General features: G+C 42.6%; 2 protein-coding genes across 2 annotated transcripts; one reads left to right on the top strand and one right to left on the bottom strand.

Moving 5' to 3' along the window:
* Positions 1-603: 603 nt before the first annotated feature.
* LOC123141825 (GDSL esterase/lipase APG-like) lies at positions 604-2,023 on the top strand. Its single transcript, XM_044560894.1, has 3 exons — positions 604-865; positions 944-1,074; positions 1,271-2,023. The coding sequence occupies exons 1-3, from the start codon at positions 604-606 to the stop codon at positions 2,021-2,023; spliced, it is 1,146 nt and encodes a 381-aa protein (XP_044416829.1).
* Positions 2,024-6,421: 4,398 nt separating this feature from the next.
* On the bottom strand, positions 6,422-14,664 carry LOC123145533 (condensin complex subunit 2). Its single transcript, XM_044564964.1, has 13 exons — positions 14,291-14,664; positions 14,097-14,198; positions 13,863-13,980; positions 13,209-13,279; positions 13,064-13,124; positions 12,775-12,969; positions 12,410-12,687; positions 11,569-11,728; positions 11,239-11,495; positions 11,127-11,157; positions 10,263-10,402; positions 8,005-8,115; positions 6,422-6,917 (listed from the first exon to the last, which is right to left on the bottom strand). The coding sequence occupies exons 1-13, from the start codon at positions 14,588-14,590 to the stop codon at positions 6,705-6,707; spliced, it is 2,037 nt and encodes a 678-aa protein (XP_044420899.1). The 5' UTR covers positions 14,591-14,664; the 3' UTR covers positions 6,422-6,704.
* Between the last annotated feature and the right edge of the window lie 1,562 nt (positions 14,665-16,226).

The following is a 16,226-nucleotide window of genomic DNA, read 5'->3' as shown; positions in this document are numbered from 1 at the left end:
TCATTTCATGACAAACTTTGATAGGTTGCATGGCCAAACAACTGTCTAGCTTGGCTCTAGCCCAGATTATGTCCTGAAATTTTTTGGACAAGATTGTAACACCTAACTTTGAGTAATGCAAAAATTATTTCGCAAAATGAAGTAAAAGAATGATAAGACATGTGTAGCATCTCATTGGTAGGTGAGCTTATACGCCATCTAGCGCTTGAACAAGGGTAGAGTAACTTATCCTAGACCATCACACCACAATCAACTTTGTGAAATGTAGTGAAGACAACACATTTGTACAGGCATAGCTACTAAAATTCAAACAAAACCAGAAATTTTCTTTCAGCAATAGTATCTACTCAAACACGTTTATATGGTCGGTAATTGCGGTATTTAACTCGGTAACCAAGTCCTTGCAAGTGACCAACATATCTAGCCGGCCGGTTGATATCACGTGCGTTATTGCTGTTGCAACAGTACATCATATAGTGTATAAATAGGCAGGAGGGCCTGGGCTTTTGCTCCAACTCACCGGTAGATTGCTCCGCTACCATTCCAAGCACACATTCCAGCTACTCTGCAGTTCGGAAAGAAAAAGATATAGCTGCAGGCGCCATGATGGGGGTGAGAGTGGCCACTGGCAAGGCTCTGATGATACTGGTTGCAGTGTCTATTATCTGCGCCGGCGGCGGAGTGGTGGCCTCGCCGGCGGCCGCGGAGGAGGTGCCCCTGGTGCCGGCGGTGTACGTGTTCGGCGACTCGACGATGGACGTGGGCAACCTGGGAAACTTTACGCCGTCGCCTCCCTACGGCGTCGACCTCCCGCTGGGCATCGTGCCCAGGTTCAGCAACGGATACAACATGGCCGACTCCATCTGTAAGAATTACGCGCAGGAACTTTTTATCATGTCATTCTACCCATGAAACTAACAGAAATATGCAAACTGAAATGCAGCGAGGCTGCTGGGTTTTGATATGAGCCCGCCGGCTTACCTGTCGCTGACGCCGGAGACGAGCGTTGAGATCCTGAAAGGCTTGGGTGGAGTCAACTACGCCTCCGGTGGATCCGGCATTCTCGACATCACTGTCAGTACTGCCGCTTCTTTAATTGCGCCTCTTTTTGTTCCATAATGCCGACACTCTATTCACATTCTTTCCCCACAGTTTTTATATCCATTTTGTATGCACATCCGTCTATCTTTTTTCTAACAACAACTTGTTTGCATTAGTTCACCATGTCTGAGTTACTTGTACTAATCCTGTTTCTTGTTTGCATCGACAGCATAATGCAGACCTCCCGTTGAGCAAGCAGGTGGAGTACTTCGCGGCCACCAAGGCAAAGATGATAGAGAATGGCACCGTGGACATCGATGCGCTGCTGTCCAAGTCGCTCTTCCTCATTAGCGACGGCGGCAACGATATGTTTGACTTCATCTTCAAGGGACGGTCGATCTTTGAGTTTCCGTCCTTCCACCGGGACCTTCTGTCCAACTACACCAAGTATGTCCAGACGCTGTATGGGCTCGGGGCGCGGCGTTTCGGTCTCATTGACGTGCCACCTGTCGGATGCGTGCCGATGATGCGGTATATACTCTCCAAGGCCGGTTTGGACATGTGCGAACGCGTCGCAAACGGCCTCGCTGAGGGCTTCAACAAAAAGTTGAGCATCGAGATGGCGAAGCTCGCTCACTCGCTGCCTGGGATGAGGTACTCCGTGGGGAGCTCCTACAAGCTGGTGACCAACTACACGGCGCACCCGGAGGCCGCCGGGTTCGACGATGTGAAGAGCGCGTGCTGCGGCGGCGGGATGTTCGGCATGGAGACCTTGTGCGTGCCCGATGTCACCACCTGCCCCAACCACGACGACCATCTCTTCTGGGACGCGGTGCACTGCACCCAGGCCACCTCCAACAAGGGCGCTGAGGCCATCTTTGCCGCGCCGGTAGGGCTAAATTTCACCGCACCCATCAATTTCAAGCAGCTGCTTCTTGATGATCAACCCACACCGTCAGCCGTTAATTTACTTACGAGTTAGTGAGTGTCAAGCCTGCTGCTACTCTCTGTTAGCAGTTCCGTCATGTCCGTTTTATCCTTGTTCTATGTCGATCGAGCACAGCAGATGTGTTGCATGTGCTCAGTAAGTAGTATACTAGTTTGGACGTTTTGTATCGTGCAAAATAAAGAACCTGACACGTACTTTGTTTGCGTGGAGGCGCGTCGTATAAGTGGGCTGCATTGTTACAAGCTGATCGTGGCATGGTAGAAACAGATCGTGGCATAGGAGTCGGTCATGTTTGATTCCTTACTGAACATCCCTTATACTGAATAAAGAAGAGAAACAGAAAAGACGCAAAGATAACAAGCGTCGCAAAAATTTCGTGTCTCCTCTCAGTGTTCATGCAAGTGAATTAGTGTCCATGCGTCTGTGCTTTTTTAGGTAAACTCTTGTGGCCGGCAGGCCCCGGTCGCTCGTGCGCTCGCACACGGCCTTATCTACATGTTCTTATCTTCTTTCTTTTTCTTCCTCCACATCCTGCGCGTGGAACAACGCCACCGCGCGCTCGCACACCCCCGCGAGAAACCCCCATGCCGACGGCTGACCTCCGCTAGTAGCTTGCACCTCCCCCTTCCTCCCCCCCCCCCCCCCCCCCCCCCCCCCACGTGCGTGCTAGCGCAGCGCACCGCAGTTCGTAGCATTTTTTTCTGCGCTCCAGGTTGCAGCGTCGTCGTTTTGCCTGTTGCAGCTTCCTCGTTACATGGTCACAACATTTATTGTTAACGGTTCCAGCAATCGGCCTCGATGACACATGCACTCTCTCGCGGCTGCAACAAATTACGTCGCCGGTTCCAGCTTTTGTGCATACTGTTGTAGCATTGATGGCGGCAGCGGCACGGCTTCCAGTACTGCTCTCGCCGGTTGCAGCTTCCTTGGCGGCCGGTTCCAGCTTTTTGTCGCCACAGTTGTAACACCCTTGTTGACCCGTTCTAGCATGCATCGCCACAGTTGCGTGGCAGTCGTCTCAAGCACAAAACATATAAATTTGCCATGATTTAAAATACGAATTTGCCATGATCCCAATAATGAATTTGCACATGGTTTGATTTTTTTTGCCTTGGTTAAAAAGAAAGTCACCATGTTCAAAAATAAATTTTTTTCCATGATCTATGAATTTTCCTTGGTCCAAATTTTTAACTCTGTCATTGGTTAGAAAGGTAAATTTGCAATGGTCTGGCCTACAACTTTGCCATGTTGCAAAAAATGAATCTGCCATGCTACAAACAATAAAATTATAATTGCCATGGTAATGCTTAGATGGCAACAAGAAAATTGCCATGGCAAAAATTACCATGTAAAAAGAAGAATGGACAATACAAAACAAAATATGACCAAAAATTGCCTTGGCAGAAGGATATCAAAATTTGCCATGGTATTTTAAGTAAAATTGTCATACTTAGGTCTCACATTTACTCATGTCAATAGCATAACTAACTAGCGAGCAATAATAAGATATCTCGGATGCCAACGCTTTGTCAAAACAATCATGATATAATATGATAACATAGTATCTCGCTAGGCTTTCTCAGACCGCAAAGCATAAATGCAGAGCACCTCCGAAGTTCAAGTAGCGACTAAATATTGTAATTCATGGTAGAGGAGATCCAGTCGAGTCACACCCAACATTAACTATACTCAATGCATAAGAACGACAATAGTGCTCTCCAACTGGTGCTTGAATAAGAAGGTGGTGACTCAACAATAAAAGTAAATAGATATGCCCTTCGCAGAGGGAAGCGTTGATTTGAAGAGGTGGCAGAGCTTGAAGCTTAAAATAGAGATGAATACAATTCTAAGAGGTATGCATTTTCTGTCAACGTCACGACTAAGAGTTTTCAATATCTTCCATGCTAAACACATTAGTGGCGGTTCCCAAGCAGAAAGGTAAAGTTTACCCCCCTCTCCCCACCATACAAGCACAAGCCATGGCTAACCGAATCCTCGGGTGCCCTCCATACCAACAACTTTCCGGGGGAGTTTGTTTTATTATTATTTTCGTATTGATCATAGGACCGGACATCCCGAATACCAGCCCCCCTCATGTAATGACAAGTGAATAAACACTCATCGTGAGAATAACCCGTTTAGTATGGAAGATACTGACCGCCCCTGTCACTCCATGAGCGATACGGGCATACAAAACAGATGTTTATTTGAATGTTTAGAGGTGGCAGATGCAAATTTACTTGGAACGGCAACGTAATACCGCATATAAGTAGATATAGTGGACTCATCTGGAACAAAGCAATATTTCCGCTTAGTATAGCCGAAGACTAGCAAATAGATTGAGAAACGACCAGCCAGAGAGCGAAAACGGTCATAATCATGCATTGAGGATAATTAACATCGAGCACAAGCATGAGTAGGATATAAACACCATGAACTTAAACATCGTGGAGGCTATGTTGCTTTTGAATCAACTACATGTATGAATATGTGCCAAGTCAAGCCACTTGAATTATTCAGAGGGAGATACCATATTATCATACTACATGATAACCATTTTAATGCATGTTGATACTCAAGATAAATCATTATTCACTCTTAGCTATTTAAGTATGGCATGAGCAACTATAATCTCTAATTGTCATCACAAATATGTTTACTCATAATATGTTGAATCAAGATCGACCGAGCTAAACATATTTATAAAAACAAAAACAAGGAGAGTTCATACCAGCTTTCCTTCACCGCAATCACTTCACCAAATCATCGTTATTATTGCCTTTCACTTGCTCGACTGAATGATATGAAAATAATAATAGTGCAGGTGTGCCATGGACTAAGCTGAAATCTGCAAACATTTTATTCAAAGAAGAAGACAATGTAATATGAGATCCTTATTAAATCATCAATAAAGCATACGAGAGCCATTCAACATTTTCATCATGGTCTTCTCCTTACGACAACTCAAAGAAAAAAAAGAATTTCAGATAAATACACTGAAATTTTTTGAAGTTTTTTTTAAGAAAGCAAATTAACGAAGGAAATACGAAAACGAGAAAAACTATTTACATGGGAAAGCTCCGAACAAACAAAAGAAAAAGTGAGAAATCTTTTTGGGTTTTCTTTTACTACTAAGAAATAACTAACAAGGAAGAAAAACAAAAAAGATGCGAGAAATATTTTTGGATTTTCAAAGTTTTTCAAACGCACAAGAAAGCGAAAATAAAAGTAACATGGATATACAATGAAAAAGAATGAACACCGACAACGATAATGAATGTGTAGCACATGAATGTAATGTCGGTAAGAAATACGTACTCCCCAAAGCTTAGCCTTTTGTCCTAAGTTAGTCTATTGTCCCTGGTAGCCTCGATAGTACCCGTAGTTGTAGGTCGGGTTGTACTGAAGTGCAGTTGTCATGGCTTGGCGTCCTGCCTCATTAAGATGGGCGGTCTCCACCGCCCTTCGTACTCCTAGGCCTCCTCCTCAAGTATGAAATGACTATGTTTTTCTTGGAAATTAAAGAAGGCAAGAGCAGGCAAAGTAATATGAAAGACACGACGCTTGTTAAAGATTAGTCTGTATCTAAGCGAAGGGTCGTTCCTTTCAAGGAATTGGTGGCGTTTCATAACATCGTAATCAAGAAAACTAGGTGGCAACAAGGTATCATTTTCTTTAATGGGTACTATGAGCAGCTAAGCGTGTAGCATAAATTTCACCAAAGAAATCACCAACTAGGGCATTATTATGTAAACGAAGTGCAACAATGGCCCCCATGTTAAATTGTTTATCTCTCAACATCGTACTTTTAAGGATGCTCAAATCAGGAGCGCAAAGATGACTATATGTTTATCATTAATGCATCTACCTATGAACAGAGCAAATTAACGTATAGCAGGAAAATGAATGCTCCCCATAATGGCTCCTGTTATGCCTCTAGTTTCACCCCTAGTAATACTAAGTATAAATTTATTGCAACCAAATTTGCGAGGCTTAGTGCATGTCCCCCGATAGGGAATTTTAAAACTCACTAAATTCCTCGAGGTTCATGCGAAAAGAATTTTCATACAAGTTAAAAATAACATCATGTGAAGTGCGATGAGATACGTACTCGAATTTCTGCACAGAAGAATCAATAAGATTATAGTACTCCAGGCACTTATCTGACACGAAGTATCAACCTGGCATTGTGCACATCATTGTTGCGCATACAGTCAATGGTTTTGGTCAAATACTAGACCAGGGTACCCACACCATGACATGCAACAAGTTTATGATACATTCTTGATGTAAAGAAATGATATGATGCGTGCCATAGAAATGCTACAGGGCAAATTTACTCCACGAATTTGCTTGTTCTTTGGCTTCTGTGTCCACGTTATAAAATCCCCTCAGTGATGATTAGCAATGTCTTAGTGAAAATAACACATGTCAACCAAAAGATCAACCATTAATTCTCTTGCTATTGGTGAGATACCAGACAAGGGCAGAACATGTGGAAAAAGAACTGCAAAACATGTTTGCTAAAAAAATAGCAAAATACGTCGATGTTCATCACATAAGCCATGCCACGAAAGGTGATTACAGATAGTCATCAAGCACTTGCAGGTTAGCACATACATCCTGGGAAATCCCGATCAATTAGAAATGGCATCAAATAAATACATGATACAAAATGCAGTGGCGGCGTAATAAAACATCAGACCAGCAGAGATTACTTCACAAGCGGTGAAGTCAGAATGTATATGTCAATCTCATCCAACGTCGGTCGGTCGCGCAGCGTCAAGCTGTGTTCATTTGCCAGATGCAAGAGACAAATGAAATAGAGGTGTGGCGAGATTTCAGTCGTTGAAACATCTCTGTTACTGCATGGAAGATCATGCAGCACCTTCGTCAGGCACAGAGACGGTTCTATGTCATCTCTTTCCTGCAGGACCAATTACAATCAGGCTTAAGTAAATCATAAGACGGGAAGGGAAAATGGTTCTTACCAACAAAGTAAGGAAATCATAATACTAGTGAAGAATGTAAATATAATGTGTGCACATGGTGATGTTAATTGTTTACATGTAAACTTATTCTATTCCCCTGACAAAAATGTACATGTACTCAAACCTGTAAAGTAACAATGTTCTTTTAAGTCCGTTTAAATGCATGAGTGCACTATGCCACTACCGGAGTAGGTATGTAGATGCATATGAATATAGGTTCATAACTCCAGTTGCCCGTGCTGCTAATGAATATAAAGTCAAGTAGGAGGGTTGATTTTAAGTACTATACTATTATTAAAACCCTTGTTTTTTGTTTAAAGGTATCAATAAAACATGGGCAACGTATTAGGTATGTAGGTGCATATGAATGTAAGTAGTACTACATAACTCCAGTTGCCTGTGTTGCAAATGATCCTTTTTTCAAATATTCCACGTTTGGTCACAACACAAATTCTTATGTTTTCTTAAATCAAAATAAGAATATATGGCACCCAAAAATTGTCAAACCACAACAAATTTTGTTTTCTACGTCTAAAGGTATTTCTTTTCAGCCCCTTAAAGGTTGGACACACCGCCCATAGCAATTTGCAACATTCCAGCGATGAGCAGTAAGCGATTGCTTATTACAGACAAATAGAATATCCTTACAAATATATAGTATGTATACTATCAAATACGAAAACTCAGACCCAAAATGTCACCTTAGTCTAAGCAACTTGATTACCAAAAACTGTTTTGGACCAAGAAAGCCAGTAAATGGCAATAGCATGGTTGTTACTTGGTATATATTAGATTACAGTGGCCCCGTATGTAATATATCAAAAAAATCCATCAAGATATGTAGCATTGCAATGAATAGGAAAAGTCATAATCATGACAAGCACTTCATCAAAAAAATTGAACAAATTATTGTGCTAAACAAGTACTTTTAAGAGGGGATGCCACAGCTAATCTACATAAAAAATGACAGTTAGACCTATATTTGATGATAGTACTTAGTAGTAACCAAAGCACGTGTATTACCAGATCAGCAGTCTTAGCAGATGTATGAATGTGATTCCAGAGCACTTCCTTTAAGGCATGAACATCGACTTGTTTCGATACCTTGTCATATTGTACATCAATCTTATTGACCTATGATTCAATCACAAAGAAAACAGGCATCAGCTCAGAACTGACCAACGGCCCAAAAGTAAATTGGTTATACCACAAAGAGCAACATAAGTCAATTTCAGACTTATAAGAGTCATCAGCCTGGAACAATAAAAAATTATGTATATAACTGTTCGGGCTTAGCACTCTGCCCAAAGGCCAACAACTGTAGATTGGAGGAGCCCTCGGTAGTCGAGTATCAACTAACCCGATGTTGCACAGACATTATGTGGCATCATCAGTGTCAGAAACAGTAGTTCATAACAGGGTATAATGTGCAGAAGAGGGTCGATAGATATTGGCTGGCTTGAAAGCAAGATCAGATAATTGTAGAAAAAAATAAACCAGTGGTGATAGAAAAGACTTGAAGGAAGGAGTCCGTAAAGAGGGATCTGAAGGACTGGAGTATCAGCAGAGAACTAGCCATGGATAGGGGTGCGTGGAAGCATGCTATCCATGTGCCAGAACCATGAGTTGGTTGCGAGATCTTATGGGTTTCACCTCTAGCCTACCCCAACTTGTTTGGGACTAAAGGCTTTGTTGTTGTTGGTGGTGGTGGTGGTGATAGGGAAGACTCTTTATGAGGAAAAGGTCAAAAGGACAATTATATTTCCTTGCATTCTACTAAATTACAAAGCATGCCCATGGACAGACTGAACTAGCCACTTAAGACTCAAACTTTATCCTGACAATCCATTTTAACCCAAATTCTTATGATAACATGCTACCCAAACCAAAGTACTAGCAATAACATTGCAAAGGTACATGCCAGTACAATTAGGGCGGCTAAGAGTCAATCCTAGCTCGAGCCGAGTGCTAAGTTGTCGCTGTATCAGACATTTGATATTTCTTTTATTGTTTGATTTGTTTTGGGCTGTAATTGTTATACTGATGAACTCAGTGCAGTGTTTGTATGGTTGGGTGCCGGCTGTTTGGGGCTTTATATAAGCCTTTCGTGTAAAAACATCTAAGATTGTGCTTAGATCCTTTGAGAGACTTGAGAGCACTGAGGATTTTAGGTGCAATCAGCGCCTCAGCGCACCACACCTTTAGTTCAACATTCAAAAAGTTAGGAAAACATCTATTTTTTTTCCTACATGCATCTTCCATGAAATGAAAAATCAGATCCAGATTCAATCCTCATAATGCGAAACAATAATGAAAAGAATTGACTATGCATAGTCCTCCCTCCTTATGATTATCTATGGCGCGTAAGCTTTTGGCAGAAAAATTAGCATACAGATGGTCGTTGCTGAACCGCACAGTTATAGACTATATCTGTAACAAACATGGTTGTCCGATCCATGAAAATAACAAACAGGGTGGCTCTAGAGGAGAAATTGCGCGGGGAGAGCTAGGCGAGGTGGGCTCTGCCTAACCGCAACATAGAGTTCCAAATTTGGCTTTACTGTACGGGAGAGAATACCGTGTGTTGGGAGCCAGAAGGTAGAGATCCAAATCTGCCTTGCATTTTCAGATTTTTTAGAGAAGTTTATCTGCCTAAGATTTTGGGAAGGGGGGAGTACTAGATAGCACCAGAACATTGTTTCATTTCAGATTTGGAAATATTCACTGCTGAATTTGTCCCTTTTGATCTTTGATGTGTGGGTAAAATTTTGACATGAAATTGTATGGCATGTTTACATGCATGTCGTCTGAATGTTGTCAAGTCATTTCAGAGGTTTGCATACCATTATATGGTAAACTATAGAACTTGGTGCACAAGTCCACATAAGCGCCATAGTGCATACAACCCACTGCCTGACTTGGATCCTCAAACAATTCAAGTGAAATATGGAAATGGTATCTTGGAGCCATGGAGCAAATTTCCAGCTGCTTATTTCAATATTGTTTGCTATACATGTCTTGACCTTGGATCAGTATATTACTGTAAACTTGTAACATAATATGGCAAAGACAATCACGAGCATTAAATACAGCCGGTGATAGTAATTGCTCGGTGGAGATTAAACCACTGTCTGCCATTTAAGCCTACAATATTGTTCATTTGATGATTTTTCTGGCCACTGACATTCAGATGGACATAGAAAGATAAACATACAGGAGAACGTCCAAATATAAGTACATAGAGATGAATGTCTTGAAAGCAGAAGGGGCAGAGGATGCACCTGTCTTGGTTTGGCAATAAGATTTACTGGCTCTTCCACATCACTAGCCGCATCCCCTTCATCAACATGATCATTGCCCAGGTTATCATCATCCCAAGGTCTGGATGGCATAAAGTCATCGCTGTTGTCCCTTGAATCATCTATAAGGAGGTCAAAGGCACCGTGGACCATTGTACCAGATAAATGATGTCAGAAAAAATAACAAAATCAAATCAACAGAAATATAGGCAAATAGTACTCCTGAAGGCATAACCTAGTATGAGCTGCAGGTTTTGTTTCGCATTGCGGCGGATTCTGATAAATGGGATCATCTAGCCAGATTTTATCAAAATTATCATTTTCTTGACAATTTTTTTTACTTTTGAGGCTATTTTTCTGCAGCAGATTATAAAATAATTTCCTGGAAACGGCCTCTTCCAGAAATGCAGGGAAAGGCTGCATACAAAAGACAAAGTGGTCGGACCCTGCGCAAGCGGGAGATACGTGCACCAGGATCTACCATTTTTTTTAGATTACAAAAATCAACTGTAAGCCGAGACATACTGCTAACGGAATGCTACCTAACATCAATGTTCATGACAGATTAAATCTTTCCCGGATTGTGTAAATAGAGCAATAAAGTCTTTAATCAAAACCAGCAAGTCCAGAAAGAAGTACAATAATGCAATATGAATATATGATACACGAGGAACAACAATTTTAACTTGTAAGGACACATATAGTATAAATAGAAAGAAAAAAAGTAAACCTATTGTTTTCAAACTTCAATTTTTTGCAGGTCCAGAAAGAAGTACAGTAAAGTCTTAAGCAGGAAGAGAAAATCTTCAATTCAAATACAGAATGCGAGAATGTAACAAAACTTACCAAGTGGTTTTCTTCTTCTTCGAGCCAGACACTGCAAAAAAAAAAGATGCACAGTTATTACAGCCGATCCTAGGCCCATATCAAGAATAACTTTCATGAAAGTAAGCATTACCAAAATTTCTGGAAGAAGAAATAATTTAACAAGGCTTTCAGGTTGGTAATGACAATCCTCTGGAAGTTTATTGTTGCAGCTACCCTTATTTGCAGGCAGCAACAATGATTTTGGGTTCTTGGGAGGTGCAAAAACATTTGCCTTCTCATGTTCCAATGCTTTGGTGAAATCAATATCAGGCTCGTCTTTGCCTTTCTTCTTCTTTGCCTTTTTTGCTACTTCCAAATCACCAGAAGAAGTTTGGGCAGGCTCCAGATCTAGACAATGGTAAACTCAGTATTAAATAAGCTAGTTTGAAATGGAACCAAAATAGGACTAGCCAGGGTTTACCTCTAACTTTTCGATATTTCCAATGCTCAGGTCCAGCCCAAGCATTTGTTTTGGAAGAGAATCCCGCACCAAGTGACAACAAATCTGCAATTTTCTCGAGCCTTTCATCTACATCAGGACCGTCTGGACCCTGGAAACTGTACTCATAGTCATCGGTTTCCTGTATACCAATATACAGTCAAGACAACAAATTTGTAGAATCAGGTTTGGAACTTTGAACTTGTAACAAACTATAACTGTTCTTTTGTACTACCTTGGATGTGGGTATTGTTCTAATAGAAGAGAAATAGCAATACTCAGTTGTAGGCAGCAGATTATAACAACAAAAGAAATGCTTGAGGTACAAGATACAAAATGTAAATCAATAGTTCTACCGTATGACTAATTGACTTTTCCTCATATGCCTTCATATACTCCCACGTTTCAAAAGATATCGTTTGGGAGTTGGACACAAGAGTTAAGAGTGTGAGTGAGATGTCCATGTTACCCTTCAGTTATTTTCATGCCCTTATCTTTTTTATCACCAAGGAATTAAATTGCCTCTTTTTCCTCCTAAAAGCAAGGCACAGAAGCACAAGAAGTCAAGAAGGGTTAATTAACTCTTTTCTTGATGGCATTGATGAAGCAATAAACTGGAACACGGTCACTAAAGCTGCGTTGGAAGTTTAGAAAGACCAGTATTTTGAGGAAAGTTCGGGAGGCTAAGAGGATTTCTATTGTGGAATGGAGGGAGTGCATGGATAAGTACATAATGCACAAGTAAACAACAGATAGTTCCCTAACCAGGTAGTAACTATTTTTCTGAAGGACCATGTCTCAATTTTGTCTAGTTTACAAGTACCTCTTCATAATTTGTTGAGTTGAAATTCATTGGGTTGCAGTTTTCATCATATGCACTGTCCTGATCATCACAACCACCAAAATCCCAAGTTCCACAATCAGGTGGCATGCTGTCATCATTACTGTCAACCACCTGATCTTCCATCACCAGCATTTGCCCGGGAGATGCATCATGTGAGGGCCTTTTATTTTCTTCATCAAACTGAGCCACGATATCCCTCAAGGTAGGAGAGATGTCATTGGGTAGAGGCATGTGAACTATCATTTGCTCAATTTGTTCTGTCAAAGAGTAGTAGCAACTCACTGAAATCCAATTGGAAGCAACATGTAAAGAGCATACACAGCAGAGCGACAAACTGATATTACCTTTAGCAAATGAAAGATCAATCACCTCAGCCTTCTCAGGATCAGATAAGATGCATTTGTCTGGCGCTTCAAACGAATCAAAAAGCACACGACAACTGCCATATACTCCAAGATTATACAATAAGAGCCCCTTTGCTCCACCTTCATCAAACTGAGCAGTGGTCTGATGGTATAGAGGATCCACTGTGAAGGCAGCTATAATTGCAAATAAAATGACCTTGTAGTTTCAGCCCCATTATAGAATTAATAAATTCCACAGAAGCACGATGAGAAAAGGCTTGAAACATACCATCAAACTTCTTCACGTTAAGAGCCTCAAACGAGGACTCCAGCGTCGAAGCAGGTGAAATCTGCATAGCCGAAACAGCATTGTCAAGATAAAGAACAAGTGAAGTGCAGGTAGTGAAAAATCGTATTAAAGAAATGTTATGTACCCTCCTATCAGCATCTTTTTTGTTGACGCCTTCTTCTTGTGCAGGCTCTGCATCGCCACCTTCTCCCAAATCTTGTTACAATTTCCAAATCAAAACACTGTAAGAAGTTGTGTAGCTTATATTTTTCTATGGTTATTAAACTTGCAACTATGAACACATAGCTAAGTTTATGACAATAGTCAACAGATAGGGAATTCACAACAATAGTCATATAACAATATAAAACAAAAAAGATGTACCAAACCAAACCTACATCATTCTCAGAAGGTTGATGCCTCATGCAAAGTGCACACTCATGTAAACCAGCATAACATGGTATGTAGCACTGAGTGGTTTCCCAAAGAAATGGTAATATTACACTGTGATTATTACCTTAACAAAAAGGTGCTAAGGTCGTCATGATATGGTGATATTTTTAAATTAAAAACCTAAAAGATGTTCTTATTTTCCTTTGCATCAGTTTAGAAACTGATCTTATCAGTCAACCACAAACGGACGTCATGTATGACAGCTTATTTCAGAGTTTAGCTTGCAAAGTTGGTTTCCAGCATTATGAGAGTATTTGCAATTTATACCAAGCCGCTTATAAACAAGACAGATAAATTCAAATTGGTGCACAATTAGAAGATACTAACAACGCAAGTGGATACATACCAGCCTCTTCCCCCCTTCCTGCGCGGTTGATCCCACCGAGCACCTTGTACGCCTCAGAGTGCACCGAATCCACACGCAGAGAATAGATCTTGACGCCAGCCTCTAGCGTGCAGCTAGCCTGGTCGCAAAACCATAATTTGTTTCCCCAATCTTATTATTTCATAGGAAAAAGAAACACAAAGCTCCTTCCAGATTGAAAATAAGAAAGGAAGCTGAAGATCATATCACGCGCACTTTCTGGAAGTTGGTCTCGTCGTCCTCCTCCTCCCCGGCATGGATGATCTCGCTGAGGTGGTCGATGAGCCCCAGCTCCCACGTATTCTTCTGGTTGATTTTCTGCCAAATTTCCACGGACAGAGAAGAAAAAAAAACAAGCTTAGTAAGATCCAGGAGCGATGTAGGGTTCTGACGGTGGGTGAGGCACGTACGTTCTCCGAGGCGAGCTTGATGCAGTTATGGAATAGGTCCATGACCTCGTCCCGGTTGAGGAGGTCGGGATGCGGGGTCTTGGGGGCGAGAGATGCGGCAAGGGAGCGTCGACGGACGGAGGCCGCGCGGGCCATGGCGCGGGCGCGAGCGCGCTCGAGCTGGTCGTCGTTGGAGCCGAGCGGGAACGCAGGCGGCGGCGACTGCAGCAGCAGCCTCGGGCCGGCCGCCATCCCACGGGCGGGAGGCGGGGTCGGCGCCCGCGGGGCGGCGGCAGCGGAGGCGTCCTCGGCGGGCGGCATCTCGTGGGGGAGGACGGCGGCGAGGGAAAGGGGATCGGGTTCGGGGGATTTGCGGGGGTTACTTTTCTACACTCCGCTTGGGGTGTTTTGGAGAAGTCTGGTGTCGTTCGGGCTAAATCCCGGGGGAGCGGGGTTCAAATTTTCGGGAGCCGCTAGAAGCGGCAATCGGCGACTCGCGAATCCAACGGGCAGTTTTTTTTTTTCCTCTTCGATCCAATGGGCTGCTTTTTTTTTCTTGATATTGCTCACACGGGTGGCATATTAGAGATCCGTCCACACGAGTTGTATGTAGGCGAACATTAGAATTACCCATGTGGGTGCAGCTACTTCGTGCCACACGCCCAACAGGTACTACTACTCATCCCCACCCCGTGTGTGTGGCACGAAGCAAATATGCCGACACGTCCTGGCGCAGCTACGTTAGGTACCTGTGGATGACGATTTAGTTGCCATCCGGAATGGCAAATATAGTTGTAAAAGCATGGCAACTCCCTCTGTTTTGGTTAATTATAGTTGTCATGTCTAATTTATGGTAATTACCGCGTGTAGTCAAACCATAGTTGCCGTTTGTAATTAACTACTTGCCACATATGGTCAAACAATAGTGTCGTGTGTGTTTACCTAGTTGCCACGTGTGGTCCAGCTATAGTTGCCATGTATGTTTATCTGGTTGCCACGTACGCGCAACTGCAGTTGCCATCCAACAACGTACGAGTGTCGTATGGGCGAAAAGCAGTTCGCCCACACGCGCGTGGACTAGATGGTGGCTCTGTGGGCAGAAATTAGTTCACCCACACAACGCAGCTGGCAAACCGCGTGTTGCGGGGCGTGTGGGCGAACTTTCCAACGCCTACACATACGATGATGCCCACGTGGCACTCAGATTCTAACAAATTTCTTTAGGATTCGTGCAAAATAGAATCAACGTGGATCAAGGCGTGTGGGCGATGTACAAACATGTCATACGTGTGTGCGTTATCATTTGTTTTTTTTAGCATGGTAGGCGAAAAATTTCAACCCAATAAGAGCGATAAAATTCATGGTATCCCCTTTTTAGCATACAATTCATGGTATTCTGAGATCATCGGATGTTGTAATCTATTTCTTTGTCGGGTGCTAACAACCCATCTGACCTTACAAACAACATATTTTCAGCTCAAATACATAATGAGTACTCCCTTTCAACCAAAAAAAAATGTCGCAAGGGTCATTTCTACAAGAAAAAAGCTTCCAACTTTCTCGGACCAAACCCGCGGTCCATCCTTTCCAACACAGCGCAGCTCCACTTCACGCAGTTCCACGCTTCTCTGCGACGCCGTTCCGTCGCGTCGTTCCACCGATTCTCCACGATGTCGCGACGCCTTGTAACTCCACCACTCTGCACTGTCGTGCCGCGCAGCTCCCCCGTTCCCTCCTCCCTACCCTAAAAATCCCACCTTCCCCCATCCCCTTCCTCGAATCTCTGGATCCAGGGGTTGTCGCCGGCGATGGAATTCCTCAGGCAACCAAATTAGGAGGTGAGTGGATTCATATTGTACTTGATTCGCCGGCGATGGAGTTCCTCCAAATTCTTCTGCGATGGAGTTCCTCAAAATCTTTTCTTTCCCGCTAGCAGATTCATACACTTGCAAGCGAT

Source organism: Triticum aestivum, chromosome 6D, assembly GCF_018294505.1.
Source record: "Triticum aestivum cultivar Chinese Spring chromosome 6D, IWGSC CS RefSeq v2.1, whole genome shotgun sequence".
NCBI classification, from domain to species: Eukaryota; Viridiplantae; Streptophyta; class Magnoliopsida; order Poales; family Poaceae; genus Triticum; species Triticum aestivum.
This window is presented reverse-complemented; position numbering and strand designations above follow the sequence as displayed.